This window comes from Candoia aspera, chromosome 9, assembly GCF_035149785.1.
Source record: "Candoia aspera isolate rCanAsp1 chromosome 9, rCanAsp1.hap2, whole genome shotgun sequence".
NCBI lineage: Eukaryota > Metazoa > Chordata > Lepidosauria > Squamata > Boidae > Candoia > Candoia aspera.
The window spans coordinates 17,774,101-17,794,094 of NC_086161.1; the positions used below are offsets into that span (position 1 = coordinate 17,774,101).

At 40.1% G+C, this 19,994-nt stretch overlaps 1 protein-coding gene across 1 annotated transcript in view; it reads right to left on the minus strand.

Moving 5' to 3' along the window:
- The window catches only part of DOCK5 (dedicator of cytokinesis 5), a 117,597-nt gene that overhangs the window by 75,706 nt on the left and 21,897 nt on the right, over nucleotides 1–19,994 (minus strand). The window contains exons 2-6 of the mRNA XM_063311107.1: nucleotides 14,513–14,596; nucleotides 9,424–9,464; nucleotides 4,839–4,894; nucleotides 4,303–4,399; nucleotides 962–1,110 (exon numbers count right to left, since the gene is read on the minus strand). Coding sequence (XP_063167177.1) covers nucleotides 962–1,110; nucleotides 4,303–4,399; nucleotides 4,839–4,894; nucleotides 9,424–9,464; nucleotides 14,513–14,596 — 427 coding nt within the window. The remainder of the gene's footprint in view (nucleotides 1–961; nucleotides 1,111–4,302; nucleotides 4,400–4,838; nucleotides 4,895–9,423; nucleotides 9,465–14,512; nucleotides 14,597–19,994) is intronic.

The window sequence follows — 19,994 nt, forward strand, 5'->3', positions numbered from 1 at the left end:
AAAACTGCAACATATATGAAAAGTGCCAGGCTACAAGATATTTGCTTTGCACAAGAGAAAATAGGTGTCTGGGAGGTATCCCCATCCTACAGAGCTCTTGAGAATTAAAATCTCCAGCACCTGTTTCTCAAGCACTAGCCTTGGCATATGGACAAAGCTGTGCTTATTCGCTCAACATGCCACTTGTGCCATAATCTAGTGTGAAATCAGGCTCGGCATATCAGTTATAAATAATATCTTTAGAAAAGGGCAGGAGAGCAAAGAAAAGGAGGACCCAAAACAAAACGGAACTTAAGATAAAATAAAGTGGTGTGCACACAAAATAGGGACTCCTAACTTGATGCAAATCTTTATTTCAAATTGTTTCTGTGGCTTTAGATAGTTGAGGATCCTGCATGCAAACATATGCTGATGGGGGAGGAGGGGATGAAAAACCTCTACAATGAACCAGGACTGAAAACATGCTGCTTTAGATATCCAGCAGACTGCTGGCATCCACAGCTGTCAAGAGCAGAGAGAGACCATAGCTGGTGGTAGAGCACATACTTTGCAGCCAAAGGACCTTTATTTGACTCTCAGCATCTATGAGATGGATAATGGGAGCTGACAGTATGAACATAAAATAAAATAAACAAACAATAGCAAGAACAATTAAGAAAACCAAATGAAGTTGAGCAAATCAACAAAATATACTGAAGTAAGTCAATTGCTCAATATATCCTAATTAAATGCTTCAACCCAAAGCCTACCAGGTTTTTTGTTTTTTTTTAATAAGCACCTCTTGCATGAACTCAAATTTTAGAGTTGGGCTCATGAGACCAAGGAGGCTCTGGGACCAACAGGCCAATCCAATGATAGTTAGACAGACCGACAGACCAAGAGCATTTTCTTTTCAAGCCGGCACCTCTAGTTCTCCAATTTGAGGATGTGTGTGAGGTCTGAGAAGGACAGCCAATGTTACCTGTTTCCATAATCGATTTTGGCTGTGACTTTCTTCTTGAGTTCGGCCAACTCATCCTTGGGGAGGGTGCAGGACAGGATCTGGGATCGCCATTCAATCAGACTATATGTCATTTGCTGCACGTGGCGAAAGAGGGAGCTTTTGTTCTCCTAGAGCAGATAAGAAATGAAAAACAGAAAATGAAACACAAAAACACAACGAAATCATTATGTACTAATAGGAAACTCATAGCCTTCCACTTATTCATTTCCCAAAGGGTTGGACTGAATCCAAATGAATCACCTCTATCACTGAATAGGTTGTATTTATTTTTTTAACCCGTTCAATCGTGTCCAATTCTCAGAGACTGCCTGCACCAGTCCCTGCAGTTGTCTTGGCAAGGCTTTTCAGAAGTGGTTTGTCATTGCCTCTTTCTGAGGGCTCAGAGAAAGTGACTGGCCAAGATCACCCAGCCGGCTCTGTGCCCAAGGCAGAACTAGAATTCACAGTCTCCTGGTTTCTAGCCTGATGCCTTAACCACTACACCAGATTGGCTCTCTGAATAGGTCATATTTGGTTATATTTCCCTGCCTTCCCATTTTATTTTCACAATAATCTTGTAATTAATTTAGGCAGGATCATAGCAGTTAATCCCAAGACAACTGCTGGCTCTCATAGCAGAGTAGAGATTTGAACCCGGGTCTAAATTAGTTTATTTATATATTTATTTATCAAATGCATATAGTTCACAGGCTGATAAAGGTTCAGGAGATGGTTTGGTAAAATGCCAGCTGTAAAGTTATCCATTACTGTAAAGAGGTCTGCCTCCACTCCACTTCACAGGAAAGACATTAAGAAGACACTGAGTAAGTCTACACCCAATAATATTTTAGGCGTAAATTAGTTCTCTGTGAGTAATAATTCAGTTGCTGAAATTCTTGTAACCACATTCTTCTCAGTTCAATGAATGCATTAATCAAGGCTCTGTAAAAGTCTTGCTTGCCAAATTTACTGGACTTTCAGTTGGATAGAGAGATCAAAGGCTAACACTAGGATTCAGCAGACTACCATGGATGCATAAATTCAATCCTCCAGACATTGCTGAAACCCAATTTCCTGCAGCCCTAGCTGGCATGGCCAACAGAGATAGATTCTGGGAAGTATAGTTAAGCAAGATCTGGAGGGCCGGGATTGTGTTGCTGGGCTGTTCTGCCCATCGTAACACCATCGGACTTTTTGTTCCAGCATACGTGTAGCTCCCTTCTCCAAAGAAAGAACCTCCAAGTAGCGTCTACAGAACCACTGAAGAGAGTAAGGAAGATGACCTTGATGGAAATATACAGGAACCTAGGCAAAAGGGGCTGAAATGTTTTTTAAATTTCAGAACAAGATAGCATTTGGAACTGGCTTAGAAAGATTCATTGGAATATAAGGAGGAGGTACAGCACAATCAGACTTGTGAGATTTTGTTACTATGGCCAATCTCAATAGAGGTAGTTTCAGCCTTCCTGTGGAGTTTTTCCTGCTCTGGCCGACCTAGTGGGGCTGACAAACACCAACAGTTCCAGAAAGAGATGCCCTATTGATGCAACTGCCAGGATGACCGACCAGCTGGATACTACTTTGAAAAGATGTATGTCAAGCTAATACTTCTAATGAGTCTTTTAGCCATGCATTTCATGGATCATAGGATACCCACCTCAAGCGGTGGTGATTCTGACTGTTAACCACCCAGAGCCTTGGGAATGGGCAGCATACAAATAAAGTAAGTAAATGAGTAATTAAGCTGGGTACAGCAGCCATGATCCTAAACCTATCAAGAGACATTTTCTCCAAATGCACAAGGACCCCCAGAGGGAAGAAGTGTAGCACTGTATACATTGGTCCTGCTCCTTCAACCTCTGACCTTGCTACACTAATCAGTTTTTTTTTCTTTAGTCCATTCAGTCGTGTCTGATTCTTGGAGACTACCTGGACTAATCCCTGCAGTTTTCCTGGCAAGGTTTTTCAGAAGTGGTTTGCCATTGCCTCCTTCCTAGGGCTGAGAGGGAGTGACTGGCCCAAGGTCACCCAGCCAGCTTTGTGCCTAAGGCAGGACCAGAACTCCAAGTCTCTCAGTTTCTAGCCTGGTACCTTAACCACTACATATACTAACCAATACTATGTATTATGTATTTGATTAGTATAGTATTGTACTAGTAGTACAATATTATACTAATCAAATACTATGATGTGAAGGATGCAGTTCCTTGGCTCTGCAGTTGTTGGCCTCTTGTTGAATCTGATTCTGTGTTTCACTCATATTTAAAAGACAGTGAAATCTTCAGCAGGAAAACAAAGACTTGCAAAGCAGAATTCGATTTCAGGGCCATTCTTTCCTCTAACGAGTGCCTCGCAGGATATACTGTGTAGCTGAGGCTAATTAGCAGCAACACAAAACAAAGTGTCCATTTCTTACAAAGGCATAAAATCTCCCAGGCTCACTTTGGCAATAGTCAGGGGTCCTTCAAAAGAGTGAAATTCCTCCCAAAGAATGCATTGGCTTGGCCAGAATGTGCCCTTCGTACTGCTCTCACCTAATCAAGGTTGCCCAAGGAGGTCACCTACAATGGATGGTGTAGCCTTTACAAGATTATACCCCTTTAGACATGAAGGCTGCCATTTTTTCAGAAGCTCCTCTTTTAGGAAAAGAAGGAGAAGCATGAAGCAGCAGCAGCAGTAAGCAGCTGCAGCCACTGTTTTCTTACATCTGCCTGGCATCTCCTCAACCTTGGAAGTATACTTGGTGACTTTCAGCCATCATTCTCTCGACCCAATTTATTTTGTAGGGTTGTTATAAAAAAAAAAAAAGGACACAGCACTATGCATGCCGGCTTGAGTTTCTGAAGGAAAGGTAGGATATAAATCTAATAAAAACGAATAGGTAGATGAGAATCAAAGTATAACCACCACCAATGGGTTTCCTCCTGGTTTCCGGAATTGTTCCTATGATTACAAGTGTCAATTAAGTTTACCCACCTGAACCTGTTATTTGCTTTGGGAGAGAGCTCCTGACTACAGAAGATGCGAAAAATCTTTTCTCCCCACTCACTTTAGTCCCACTGTTTTTTAAGTTTTCCATCCACTCAGTATTTAAATGTGTAAAACCAAATTAAATTACATTTAGAAATAACTGTACTCAATAGCACTACTGATATTTCCAATGCATGCATCATGGAGTAACAGTAAATTCACCCAATCAGCCTGTACATTTTTATATCCTCTTTGAAACACGTCCTGTATGTTCTTCTCTAAATATTCCAAAATGAATATCTCCTCTCCACTAGCAGTGGCACGATAAAAAGAAGAGAATTAGTACTTACCACATACAGCCTATGCCAGATCACTACCCATTCCCGCAAAGTGGAGGTGAGTTCCTGGACCAAGGGAAGTTCACTGGGAATTACTGTCTCATGTTGTCTATGGAAAAGTGATTGAAATTATTGTTGGTCATTTAAGGTCTGCCCAAAAAGCTATTATTTATGACTTACCATATTTACATATATACATATTGCATTTGTATATCTTATTAATATTCTTCAATTATTGCTTTAAAAAAAAAGGCCCCAAAGTTTAACTTGACTCATTCTGGGTGTGGCCTGGGGCTGCAAAAAGAAGGTCTTCTTCAGCCTCACCTGTCCACCTCCCTAGGTATTCTCATGAGTTCTCAACTGTTCTGTATATGTACTGTAGGTCATCTCAAAATAAAACTTGAGAATACTGTAACAAATAACAAAGACATCTGTTTGCAGAACCTTTACACTTGATTCACAGAGTGCAACCTATAACACCTCTGCAATTCAAAAAACAGAATTCTAGGACTAGTGGCAAAAAAAAAAAAAAGATCTTCGCTACTGACCCGCCATCTTGCACCGTTGCCTCCTTGAGATGGATGTAGGTTGATGGGAAGATACCCTAAACAAAAGACAAAACAATCCATTACTTTATCAAATGGGTGGAGAGTTATGAAATCATCAGGAGGCTGAGGTTCAAGCTTCTGGCACTGCAGGGACTCTAGCCCGGGCAGCTCCATTGACCATAATGGATAGTGTCAGGTAAACCAGACAGGAAACACGACGAGATGAACTAAATCTATTTTATTGTAAGGCTACGTTAACAGAATCTTGCAAGTCTGAAAGTACAAATCTCCTGCCTTCCCTATTTACCAACTGACTCAGGGTGGGTCTTTCCTAACTTTCTTCTTTAGACAGTCACCCTCTCTTGGACTCCCTTTCCTTTTATCTGATGGTTCCCTAGGCATCTCTTCCCTCTGTCCTCCAAAGTCACCCTCACACTTCATCACACATAGCAAAATCACTACTATTTCCTATAATAAGTGGCAGATGATTGATTTTAGGATGATCTTGATGATCCATTTCTTCCTCTACTGCAGCAAGTAAGAAGAGTGACCGATAAGTCCTTGTCTACTATAGCACTGGTTATGTGAAGTTCTCTGAATTATCAGAGGCAAAGTGGTCTACTTCCTTGTTTACATGCTCCTTCCAAGCTTTGCTTTTTTTTCTCTTGCTGCCCCTAACACTAGAACTGCCTCTTGGAATACCTACAGGATGCTATCTCACCTACATTTAGGAATCCAAAGCATGAGAGGTACAAGAGATATTGAATTTGCCCTCTACTGATGTCCTAATCATCTTGAAAGTATTTAATAGGAAAGCTAGCATGTAGCATCACTGAGCTACCCAAAACTGTAACAAATAACATTCTGGGATGGTGAGTTTTCTATTCATTTGTATTCTGGCAGAGAAGGGTAAGTATTTCATCTTAAAATTTTAATAAAGTTTAATTGAAAGAGAAGGGGGAGTATTTCCACTAAGTACTCCTTTCATTACAATCTTAATTGATTACCACTGGTAGCTTTTAGAAGCCATAACCTTTTATGCATGAGGAAGCTGGGCTTGCAATTTTAATCCAGGAAAGAAAAATCTCTTTAATGTCATTAGTAATGATCATGCTAATAAATATGGTAATTTGAAAAAGAGGAAGAGGGGAAATCTTTTCCCCTAAAAGCATTAGAGAATTCCAGTTCCCACCGCTGGCCTTAACCTTAACCTAAAACTGTCCTAGAGGAGGCAGTTACTTTCACAAGCAGCAAAACTCAGCTTATGCAGCTTCTCCATTCCTTCCTTTAATTAACTCTGCCTCCAATTTTTCATTGGCTTTCTGTGACAGTATAATCACAGAGACAGCCCCCTTCCTTGTTGATCACATAAACTATCCAAATCAACAAACATCTACTGAACTGATTTTTTTTTAAAAAAAATGCTTCTTCATGCTTCAATCTGACGTCCAAATATCGACTGATTTTTTATTCTATTTTTAAGCTCCAAAGCCAGTGTCATCACCAAGCAAGCAACCTCTGCATTTGCACCAAAACAGCACTAGTATATACTTTGTTCTGGATAAATCAAGAGATACGAATTGAAGTTACAGTCCTTCTCAAAAGAAAGCCACCAATGTCCAGAGGCAAAACAGGACATTTCAAGTTTTGGGGCAGAAGTGACATACAAAGCAGATTAAGCCCTTACATAACTCACATGCTCTTTTTAATAACGTCAGTCCTGAAAAATCTGCAACCCCACAAAAATCAGACATTTCAGACCCATCCCTCCCTAATGCCTCTGAGCCTCTTTTTTGGCCACCATCAGAAAAAGATTGCCAGGCCCTGCTTTAAAGAAGGCTTTCATTGCTTCCAGTGATCCTACATTCTGATATCCTAGCTAAGTATCATTTCTGTGGGTGGAAGAATTGTTTACTGCCCATTAATAGCTCAAAGACTGATGGCCTTTCACGCATAGCTCCCTCAGAAAGAAAGTCTTCCCAGAAGATAAATGAGCTGTGAATTAAAGATCTGAGAACATCGAGAATGAAATCCCCCATCTACTTGCAATTTTTATTTTTGCTGTGGCCAATGATTTCCACAGATCAAGAGACCCAGCAACACTTTGATACATTTCACACAGAGCATCAATATGGAAACTGCTCCAAAGCAGTTTAAAGCATTGATTAGCCCACTGTGATACAATGGAAGGTATCCAAGAATGTAAAGTAGCTGCTGCAGTTAGATCTTGGCTTTCTTGCCAGGGAAATCTAAAGGCACCTTTCCAGTCTGCTCAGGATCTGGGGATGGTTCTTAGAAAATTAATTTGGAAAACAGAAAACCATTTCTCCCTATTACACATCCCAACATGAATTAAAATAGCAATTAAAAATTGTGCCCTAAATATTGTACCGAATCCAGAAAACACCAATCACTGTTCAAGTAATTACACATGGAAGGCAGGCAGGCAGGCCCGCTCTATGGATCTGTCAGAAAGAAACTTGTCAAAATTTGAGTGAAAGGGTAATTGACCCCAGAACTCCAATGAACTGATCAAGGAAGAATTAAAATCCTACCAGAGGGTTGGCAACCTGTGGCCCAGAGTCCCCTTTTTTCCCCATGTCCTTGGAGTCCACCTCATAATTCAGTAGGATCAATGCTGAAAACTGTTGCATCACCATTAAAATAGGCAGGCAGCCTTTGGGGCCAGGGGGTATTTTTGGAATTTTGACAGCACGTGGCACATACCCCACCAAAGTTAGGAGAATGGGTCAAAAGGAAGGGAAAGACCAAGAACACTGAAAAAGTCAGGGTTGGCTGAAGCTGATGAGATCCTTCAGGTGAAAAGGGAAAAAATGGCAAGCAATATAGATATACAGAGGAAGCAAGGATGGCATGCAAGGAGAGTAAGATATGGAGAAGTATAGTAAATAATGTTGATAAAAACTAGTCTTAGCTATATTTTTCTTATTTCATGCCTTTAATTACTTTGTCTTACTAAGCCTTACTCCCTTTCTGTGTTTTGTGTAATGTTGCTAATCCCTAAAGGGAATGTGTGATGGTACATATAAAGATACATATCATATAAAGATATACTACTGCAATCATTTTTAAAATGTCAAATATATACCCTGAACCCTTGTTAAGACTCAACTGTGGGTAAGGGGATACCAAATAGAATACCTCATTGGTAGAACTTTTCATTCCATACCTTAAGAAGATAGAAAAAATCATGCAAAACTGAACTCTCCACAACAGTAGCTAAGCAAATATGAATGCATTTGCTTATTTTGCATCATTACTTTTCTTAAATTCTTAAATTGGTTACAGTTACTTACTTCAATTGGGGGTGCAACCCACAGCATGCCAATTGTCCTAACTACCAGGAAACACACTGAGACAATGACTTGGTCTCTAATATTTATTACTAGTACTTAACAAGAATCCTAACAAACTGAGGAAGCGTGGGAAAAACCCAGCCATATAAACCCCAAAGGTTAAGGCGGTCCCGATCTGTGTCTCTTTGAATGGCTACCTAATTCCTCAGTGCTACGCATGCGCTTGACAGTCTGGGTGGGAGCCCCCTGCTCGCCATCCTTACTCATGACACCAATGGCATGCAGCCCAAGGACTCCTGGTGGCAGCCACCAGAACCTTTCCAGAAGCAATAAATGGAACACTGCGCTCCCAATAAGAGGCATAATCAAGGCTTTCAAGAAAGAATTTGTCCAAGTAGTCAGTTCATATCATAGGTTACCTTCACAGCAGGGTACTGTCCATGTTGGCTTATAATATTTTTCAGCTATAATGAACAGTACTGTATTAACAGTTGCATATATCACTAAGTCAACCTGCAAGTAGAAATCGTACTAGGGCTTGTAAAGTCTTTGAAACCACTAACAAGCTCAGTTGGGAATTTTCTCTCCAGGTGGGTTATTGAGAGTGTTTTGCAGAATACATTGAATTATAGCATCAATTAAACTTGGCAGCAGATGGACTGAACTCTAGTAGACTTACAGCTATTATATCTGCCACTGAAATACCCACTTGCACAAAGTGCAAATGCAATCACAGAAAAAGCTTTCTACAAGGAGCAGAACATTAGATTTTTAAACACCGTCATCTGCTGCAAGCCTTCATCATGAACTGAAGCTCAGAGCATTAACTGGTCTGCGTAGCATATGTAAAGAGTAGCTGAAAAGCTACACAGAGTGTTCTCATCCCATCTACTAACCTCTGGTATGCCTTCTTGGTGCTCTTCTTGCTTCTTCCACCAAACAATGCCCTCATGACCTTGGTGAGCCAGCTTTTTAAATCATAAAGGCCAGAAACACTGTGGTTTGCTTTCTTTCCCCTTTGCTTAATTAATACTGAATTATTGCATGGCTAAGTACAGAGAGATGTTCAATACTTATTTAAAAGCTGTTGTTAGAATACACAATGCCCAGAATTTTTTTTTTAAATGCTACCACAGCTTAAGAATTGCTTGGTGTGATAGAAGACAGACGGAAGATGACTCTGCATCAGAAATGCCATCATAACTTTGAAGAGCAAGATTCAATGCAATTAATATTGTATATACACAAGGGGGAAAAATCTGTTGTACCTTTTTGGATTTATTTCGAAGACTGTATCCTCTGTACCAGTCTGTCAAGGAAGAAGAAGAAAATGAAAAACAAAAAATGCCTGTATAATCAAAATTCATTTTCAGAATTTAATAGAATAATTCTACAAAACATGCATTTTTTATCTGGAACCAGCTTCTACAACATTCAGTCAAAACGTCTTGCAGGCAAGATGCTTAAATTACAGGCTAAAATTCAACAAGATTTAAGCTGCAGTCACCCATGTCTGAATTCAATTACTTAAAATGTCATATATGGAAATGTGCTTTTTCTGAGATGGTTCATAAGTTTTGGACTGTATCCCTTATCATTCAGATGTTGGTTGGGGATTATGGCAGCAGTCATTCAATCTATCCAGAGGCCACCAGATTGGAGAAGATGAATAACATGATTGCAATCTGAAAGATCCAAATAACTAGCCAAGATGTCAAAAATAGCTAAAACTAGAACCCCTTAGTTAGGGGCCTGCTGAAACAGAAAACCTTGCTGATGACTAGTCTTATGGGATTACTGAAATAAAGAACAAGCCCAAACAATTTGTGATAAAATAACACGTGGCTTGTTTTTTAACTACATTTAAAAACAAAACAAAACAAAAACACACATAGTTCTTAAGCAGTTGGGAAAACTTACTATGGAAAAATGTACTACTGGGAACAATCAATACTAAAAGTTAGGAGCATCAGGAGAAGTTGGAAGGGAAGGAAAATTAATATAATAAAGGAGCCTTTTAGATACATAAAGCTGCTCCCATGGTTAGCTAGGCAGAGAGTACATGTTCAGGTCTGTTTTGGGGGGAAAGAGTTTGTGCTGCACCCCCTAATATAACCTGCTGATGTCTTGAGTGCACTTTTTTTTTCTTTTTTAGAAAAATCAAGCCAGAGTAAGAAATGGTAAGCTGCAACAACAACCATAGAATGGTCCTGTGCTGTTTCGGGGGGTGGGGGGATGGATAGATCTCAACACGGATCCCCCAACTCCAACTCAATTCAAGCAATCGTGCAAAGCTATAAACAAGGCGAGTGGTGTTTCCCAGATGGATGCTGACATTGCTGCGAACAGTCGCCATTGAGAAATAAACAACCCAGATGCCAGCTCCAGCCCTTTTCAGCCTGGAACAAACTGTACCAGTTTCAGCTCATTTGATGAATACTGCCATGGGCCACAATAGTCATTGTGACACAGACACACAGAGGCTCCAAGCATCTCATGGCCAGATATACAAAAGACTCCCAATCAGAAAGCCCAGGAATTCAACCAAACATATTAGACGTAAAACATGTGATACCAGGAGATGCTATCAGGAGTTCTTATTTAGGTCTCCAGCTGGCCAGATGTGCTTTTTCCGAATATTCCCCTGATATGATTCTCGTTTGCCTCCAGATACTCAGCATTCAATGTTTTGTTTAGCTGTCTCTTTGTTGGGCAGTTACCAATTGAAAATCTTCCATCTAAGTTTTTCCTTTCCTTTGACTTACTTTCTTTTTTCCAAAACCATCACCAAGTTGTGGATGTTATCATTTTGGTTGCATCAAGTTTCTTAGCAAATGTGTATCCTATTAGAATATATAACTGCTAAGAAAGCAATTACAGACAGGCAGATGTGATTGATAAGAGCAGAGCACCAGAGTTTGGGGGCCAGAGTTATACCAATGTTATAAGGATCTATGAAATTTGGGGATCTTCAGAAATAATCAGTAAATAAATAATCAGTGGAGACCTGTTTTCCTCTATCAATAATGCAGAAGTCAGCCATTAACTGCCTGGTCTTCAGACTTTGCACTGAAACAACCACCAGCTACAAAAGGAAACTTTTTTTTCTCTTGAATCAGTCTCTGAACTTTGGCCTTATTTATTTGAATGTATGACTCAATCCAGCCACAAGATTTAAGTTGGATAAAAGTAGATGAAGAAAGGGGAAACTTTAAGGATATTGTTCAGTATCCCATACATGGTCAATTTAGCACTAGCACACCTATATAGATGCACAGATTCTCTACCAGCCTACAGGTAGTCCTTGACTTATGACCATTCATTTAACGACCGTTTGAAGTTATGACAGTGCTGAAAAAAGTAAGTTATGATCAGTCCTCACACTCACAACTGTTGCAGCGTCCCCACAGCCACATGATCAAAATTCAGGCACTTGGCAACTGGCAGTATTTATGATGGTTGCAGCATTCTGGGGTCACATGATTGCCATTTGCAAGCTTCCCAGCTGGCTCCTGACATAATCAATGGGGAACTGTGTGATTCACTCATCGACCATGGCAAAAAAGGTTGTAGAATCGGGCGTGACTCACTTAATGGCCACATTGCTTAGTGATGGAAGTTCCTGTTCCAATTGTGTTGTAAGTCAAGGACTACCTGTACTGGAAAAGGTTTTAGAGGAAGGTCCTCCAGCTCAGCCTCTCTAAAAGGTCCATCAAAAACTTAGGCTTACACATGAGCATTCTTCTTTACTCATATTAGGCTCATATGTGAAAATATTTCCTTACTCAAAAGACTCTGATCCCATCTAGTGACAGGTATAGGGGCTTTGATCCTTGACGCTGGCTGAAATCTCAGTTCAGCTGTTGGTCTCTCTCTCTCTCTGCAGGAAAGAGAAACAGGGAGAAGCTTTCGGTAACTGCTGCTCCATTTGAAGATTTTGAGTTGAGGGGAATGGATGACTTCCTAACAATAGATTTAATATGCCAAAGAACCAGAGGATTGGATGACCTTGCATATCAGAAAGAGAGACAAAGTAAAAAAAAAGTTGTGGTTTGGTTAAGAAAGTGAAGGTGTTCTTTTTTTCCTTCATCAAAAGAGTAACTCCCTCCCTTACCTTCAACAAAACAGAAATAGTCTCCTTAACTTCCCAATGCTGCACGTTGTCTTGGGAGAAAACCAAACATTTTTTCAACAGTGCTTTGAAAGAGCGTTGCTTACGGGCAGGTTTCCCAAGGCAGGGATTAATGTCAGGTTCCCCTGCTTTGTGGTTAGGAGACAATATTCTCACTGTTCTTCCTGATAGGAAGTGCTGATTCTGATTCAACCATCTGGTGTAAGTGGCTCATTGGTGAAGGGGATCAATATTTTTTGCTTTGTCTCTTTTTCCCATATGCAAGGTCAGCTAATACCTTGGTTCTCTTCCACATTAAATCTACCACTAGGAAGGAATCCACTCGCCTCAACTCATCTGCAAATACAGCATCAGTAACAAAATCTCTTTTGACACATAAGCTCTAACTGGCTCTCTCCAGTGTCAAGGTCAACCCAGAATGAAAATAAACTAAAGGCCTTGACAGGGTGCTAAACCAGCAGCTGGTTTGACTTGCTGGTGACTCCAAAATGTGCAGTTCCTCACTTAACACAGGCAGGATGGAGGGCATCATAAAAACAGAGACTCAGCATCCCTTTGCAATGCTCATGTGACTCAATTCTATTTCCAGCCAAGGTGGATTAGCTCAAATTGTATTCTCTGGTCTGCTGGAGCATTACAATGAAATGGCAACTTTCAAGAAGTATATGAAACACACTGGAGTTAAGCATGGGATGAATCATGCATGAAGCCACTGATCCATTCTAGAAGAGAGTTAGCTGTACAACAAGGGAGCCATTACTACTGATCAATCAAAAGCCACAGAATGTCATATAAACTTGAGCACTCAAAGTGAATATTTGTGGCTCAGGGTTGAACTGTGGAGTCCTTGGTGCTCTCTGAGCCTTATTTTCTTGCAGATGTTTCATTGCCAGACTAGGCAACATCTTCAGTGCGAACAGGGAGAGGGCCTTGCTCTCTGTTTATATACAGTGGCTTGCCCTGCTTTTGTTGGTGTGGGTGTTGTTCTCTCCTTGGCAGTTCTTTGATTGGGCTGTTGTTTGCTGCTTGGTTGATTGCCTGAGTTAATAGTTCCTTGATTAGGGTGTATTGTGCTGTTTGATTGTTCATCTGGTGTTAATCCTAGTGTTGATTTTTGCATATCTGGGTGTTGATTGCTGGTAAGGGAGTGTACTGGTCTTTTGGTTTTTCTATTGTCTCTTTTGAATGGTATGTAAATGTTGTTTACCTCTATGTGTCTGTTGATGGCTGCTTTGTCTGAGTGCCAGGCTTCCAGGAATCCTCTGGTGTTTCTAGATTTGGCTTGGTTTAGGATGCTCAGTTTCCCAGTTGAAACTATGGTTGCGTCTGTCCATGTGTTGTGAGATTAAGGAGAATTCCTGAAGTTGTAGTTCCCAATCTTGTCTGTTGAAAGTTGACTGTTCAGAGTCTACTCAGCCAACCTGCTCAGAATCTGAAGTAATATTGGGTATGTAATGGCAGAACTTGAATTATCTTTAGAGGGCAGCAAAGAGTTGAAGTTTTCGATATCTCTGCTGCCATGATCTCCTGCGAGACTTGGAAAAGGGGTAGCTTCTTTCATATGCCTATGTCAAGCCAAAGCAGTTTTCCTGCTCCAAACCTGAATACTGCATATTCCTACAGGATATCAAGTGACACATAAATTGAAGAAAGTGGATGGGCCTAATCCTAGAGTGGAGGCCATTCAATGAAACTGAGCAGTCGAGAACTTCAGAGCAGATAAAAGGAAGGACTTCTTCACAAGGGGCACAATTTAATGATGGAATTTACTGCCATAAACCAGTATGACATCCATTAACTTGGATCTTTTTACAGAGGTTTAGACAAATTCATGGAAGGTAAAGGTAGCAATAGATACTAACCCTGATGCTAAATATTGGTCTCCAGAATCAAAGGACTCTCAATACCAGTTTTGGGAAGTATAGCAAAAAGGGTACTTCTGTATTCACACTGTGCTTCTGGACTATATAGCAACTGTCTGGCCACTGTTGGAAAAAATGCTGATCTACACAGTTTCTTGTATCTGAAGTTCCTGCTTCAGATCTTGGAGTGCTCTCTCTGGAACTGATACAGCAATAATTTTTAGAACTGTGGTTGCATCATCTGGGATTTCACTTGTCTCTTTCCAGTTTGTACATCCATACCTTCAAACATTAAAATTTAGGGTCTGCTGCTGGACCTAGAAGCCCTTCCCATTCCCTCTTGGCAATTCAGAGACTGCTTACCTTCATACATCTCCAGTATGTGAACTGTATCTCCAACCTGTAAAGAGAGCTCCACATCTTGGACTGCTTTGTAATTGTAGATGGCTGAAAAACAAAAAAGAACAGGTGGAGAGGGGAGGACATAAACTAAAGGTGACTAATTGAGATTAAAGCTAGTATCTTCAAAGACCATCCTTAGGTAACCCCCCAGGGCACAGAATCCTTCTGGGAGACTCGCCAAACTCCACCATGAGTAAGATGGGTAAGATAATCCTTCCCTCCCAGTTCCTAGATATTCAGAAGTCACATTTTGCATTCCCACTCATGGTAAAAGAAGGTAGAAGAAAGTAAGAGCAGCAGAAGCTGCTGCTGGAATGGATGTGCTTTATAGCTGTTCCTACTACCAATCTCATTTTCTTATTGGACTAATGGCTGCCTAGCTGTAGACCAGCCATTAATCTGAGTTGTCATGACACAAAACCATAAATAAATAAGTCAATAATTAAAGGCAACTCTAGGCAAATCAGATCAGTCAAGAACAAGTCTTGGTTACATACATGGTGCCCAAAGTGCTCACTTTTCACCCCAGTTTAACATATGGTCTCTGTTGGGACATTTGCTAGACCTGGCTTAGTGTATTTTGCAAAGCAGGGTAATAAGTCCTAAGTAGATATAATGTCAAAAAGGAATACTTACAATAGCTTCCTCCTCCCATTAAAAAAAAAAAAAAATCTATCAGCAGATTTTGCCCTAAGCATTAATTCACACTAGTGAAGTAAATCATGCTAAAGCCAGTTAACAATGGATCAAGGTCAATGTGCAGAATAACAATGAAACTTCTTGGGCTAGCAATCATCTCTCAGTGTAGATACAGGTAGTCCTTGACTTACAACCACAATAGGGACTGGAAAATTTATCGTTAAGCAGTGCAGTCATTAAGCAAGGCAGCACATGACCGCATACAATTTTACAATGTTTTTTGTGGTGGTCGTCACGCGAATTGCGCAGTTCCCCATTGCCTTTGCTTGTCGGAAGTCTGACTAGGAAGGCTGCAAATGGCAGTCATGTGACTCTGGGATGCTGCAACCATTGTAAATACATGCCAGTTGCCAAGTGCCCAAATTTTGATCACAGGGATGCTGCGATGGTCATAAGTGCAAGGGCCAGTCGTAAATCACTTTTTTCAGTGCCGCCATAACTTCAAATGGTCATTAAACAAATGGTTGTAAGTTGAGGACTACCTGTATTTCGCAGGCTTAATAAATAGCCATAAAAAGAGTCTGTGACATGTACCTGATCAAGTGTTAAACTAAACCTGCAAGATGCTGAGCTTCCCTCATTATTTATTTATTTATTTATCCCCACCCATCTCCTCCCATTGGGGGACTCTGGGCGGTTTACGATAAAATAATCGATCCAAATAGCAAACATACAATATAAATACAATATATAAATATATCATTACTCCTAATAAATAAATATAAAAATAGGAGTAAAAATTAGAATATGAATAAAATCCAAGTGGCAAAAGAATCCGATACAGTCCACACGTGGGAGGCGTGGACTAAGATACCTGCCATCCCCATGTGGAGCTACTCCCCTCTCCGCCCCAAGCGAGGCGGCAGAGCCAGGACTTCAGTCTCCTCCAGAAGGCCAGGAGCGATGGGGGTGAGATTATGTCATTGGGAGGGTAAATGTGAGTGAGCAATGTATGAACTCTTGGAAAAAAGGGAAATTAAAAACTGGCATGCAGTGGACTTCTCGAAGACAAGGGAGCCTGGAATCTCCCTCCTCTCATCAACTCTGTACGTGATGTTTCTCCACCTCCTTTCTCAGCTTCTCAATTCTAAACAAATAAAGAAGGCATAATGCTAACTGAACTCATGCAATGAATATATTCAGAGACTTCCTTGTTAAAAATGATACCTAAAAAACCCTGGGAGAGACATTTAAAATAACTCATTCGTGCTTTAGATCAAGGGCCAAAGAGCCTGGTGCCCTGCCAATCTTCTGAACTCAGCATGGTCAGTGACCAGAAATGGTGGGAATTGTCTTCCAAAACCTCAGGCATGACACTGGCTATCCTGCTTCAGGACATCTATGAAAGACCTTTTTTTTTGTTTCGTTTTTGTGAAGACGCAAGCTTATAAGAACTTAACCCGGAAACATGCTGAATTCATCCATAATTAGGTATATTACTTCCTGGGCTAATGCCAACACAAGCAAAGTGGTAATAGTTTACCGCACAGGAAATAATAAACTTGCAATGTTCCCTTTCAACTATAGTGACTATAAATAACACTGCAATAAATGGCAACTTGAAGGTTTACTGGATATTTCGAGAACAGGAGCTGGATGAACAGACATCTATTTTAAGTCCTCCTCTACTTTCCCCCTCCTGAACCCCCATCTTTTAACAAAGATTTTTCCTAGTCCTGTTCTTATGTTTGGGACAAATATTTGTCAGTGTGAAAAAAGCCATGCAGGTGGTATTTTCCTCTTCCATCATCAACTGAGCATATGCTTGGGGCAGATTCACATGGGAACACAAACAGAGGGGATCAATAATAACCATGCGAGGGGGGGGCATTTTAAAAAGTCAGCTGTGTGAATAGATACGGCTCCCCCACACGTTTCAAGGAAGCTCTTTATCAAGGGAAATGTCTGTTGAAACATTAAACAATTACATACTGCAAAGGGACACAAAGTTACATCCCCTAAACAGCCTTGTAGAAATCACAGAAGTTTTTAACCTGCGGCTTAATTCTGTTTTACTCAAGTTAAGTCACTGTTGGGCCCACAGAGAGGCTAGCAGCCTGTTTGTTTGGACATGGAGATTGAGGAAGACTAGGCTAAACTAGCCAGAAACTCTGAAAGAAAATGCTTAGCATCATGTCAGAGCTGGGATTCCCTGCTTGTTTGCTTCCCAGGCAAACTAGAATGGTAAGACAGGAACAAACCTTGGTTTCAGACTAGGGGTTATCCTGCTTGCTTTACTGTCAGTGTTAGTAGACTGCTACTCGAGCTAGGTGTTTCTTTTTATGACTTAAACAAAATGTGGACAGATTTATCATTTTTAGGAGGAATGTACCTTTTACATTCCTAATGTTGCATAACAAAGATTTTCTATGCATCATCAGCTTATGTATAACTGTTAATAAAATGATTTTAAAAAATACAAATCAACATGCTTTCATTCTTTGGCATATACATTTCCCTACTGTAGGTTTTGAAAAAAGAAATTCCCCTGATGTAAGCTCTTTTTTTTTTGAAATGACTGTTCCTGTTTGATGGAACTTTCAGTACAGTACTTCTTCTTTTTTTTCAGATACTCTTCCCTGTCCCCAATTTTTAATTTTAGAAAATGAATGCTAGCAGATTTTTGATGCTTGCCTTCACCTTATTTGGACTCTGTTGGGAACAGAATACCCAAACTTGCTTCCAGTGAAACTCTTATTATTCTGCCCTGCCTTATAACTCAAATACAACAAATATGGACTTAATGGTTCAAACATAACACTACACTACACTTCCTTTCCCTGGTAAATTCCTGGACTGTTTATTTGCACTGGCTGGTAGGAGAAGGCAAGCAGAAGTGTTTCGCCAGCATATACTTGCATGCTGCTGTTCCTTAACAGTGAGCCAGGATTCTCCATAATTCTAACTTAATGTACCACTCAATTTTCTTGAAATCTGGTTGTCGGTCTCAAAATGAATGGCATGAAGTTCAAAGGATGCAGGTATTCACACAAGACGACATTGGGCTGCACACTAACAGCAATATTTTCTACTGTATCAGGAACAATTCTGAATAAATTGATATCCCAATATCAGTTCAGGAATTGGTATTTCTACCAACTGAAGATTCAATCTGTTGTTCAACACAACACGCAAAAAAGTACATTCTTCTTCCTCCCTGTTAACAAAAGCTGTCATTTTTTTCTGAAGGGCCACAGCTTTAAAATTGGTCTATCGATGTACAATAAAGGGCAGAAATAGTTAGGTTTATTTACTGAGGCATTTTCAAGCAGAAAAACCTGCCTGGGAAGACACATAGTGTTAATCAAAATACGGTTCTGCCAAACTAACAAGGAAAGTTAAACTGAAAGCCAGTTGGATTACAAAGAGATTAAACTCCTGCAAAATGAAAAGCTATCATCCAGGAGACACACTAGATAGCAATGCCAAATTCAACTAGAGGAAAAGCAACTGTTTATTTTGTTACCGTCATTCAGCTCTGATGCTGTTGAACGAACCTCAGATGAATCACACTTTCTCCACCTACCTGCAGGATTGTTAAGAAGGTAAAAAGTGAATTAATTCCATGCACCTCCAATCTTCTTAGGGAAGCATGAAGATGATCCGTCATATGTTGCATTCTGTTTCATTTAACAATCACAGTTACAGTCCAGTATCTGGCATCCAGTGCTTTATAACACAACATTCTTGAGGAACCTTGTGTTTTTTAAAAAGAAACAGAGCAAATCTCTAGTCCTTGAAAAGCAAAAATGAAATGCTTAAGACCTTTCAAAAGACCTGTTGATTGGACAATGTCTTAAAGATGGTCTTGGTAATCAACTTGCTAAATGCCAGGTGCAGCAGTAACTTTGGCAGATCACCTTTCTTTCTCTGTTCCTTCTGCAGAAAAAAAGCCATCAGTTCCCAAGTCAGGTTGTTCCACAAGTTTTCTTCTTAAGTGTTGACAAGACCTGCTTGCCTGCAGTTTCTGCCCTTGCTTCTAAGTCCTGCCCTCCATGGCAATAGAGAGCTGCTTCGTCTTGGCTAGGACACCCATTCAGATATTCCAAGACAGCAACTCTCCTTTTATCATTCTATTCTTCTGCAAATTCAAAAAAGTTGGGAAACAGCACAAGCAGGAAAGGACTGGAAGTTCAGCTTTTCCTTGGGAGGAAAAGGAACAAGCTTCTTCATCATTGTCCAGTTCCAGCACTGAGCATGTGCTCAAAGGCACCCTTATCCTTAAGTCTAAGTATATATCCTTTGCTAATTCAGAGGAAGGGTATTATAGACAGACATATCAAGCAAAGCAGAATTGTGTCTCTGGCTTGCAAAACTGAACAATGAAAGAGAGAGAGAATTTTCACTTTTGTATAAAGGAAGAGCCTACATTCCCAAAAAGCACAAACTTCAAATGAAACAATTCGATGCAGAATAGGAAGTTGCCATTTCCTCTCAAGAACATGGAATCATTATACATATTTTAGGCAGCTGTTACATAAATACTGTGAAAATTATTTGCTGGATTTTTTTTCCCCTGTAAGAGCTTTGTTGGAAGTTGAATATTTTGTGCAGTTTATTTTGGGGGGCATGTCAATTTCTCACATAATGATGTTCACAAATTTTGTTCTGAGCACGTAGGTCTCTGAAATCAGCTACTGAAGTAATTATCAAATTTGGCCATTGAAGGTCACGGACTTTTTGTTCTTCATTTGTTTAAAACAAATTAAAAACATTTAAAATTAACAAGCTCCTCCTATATAAT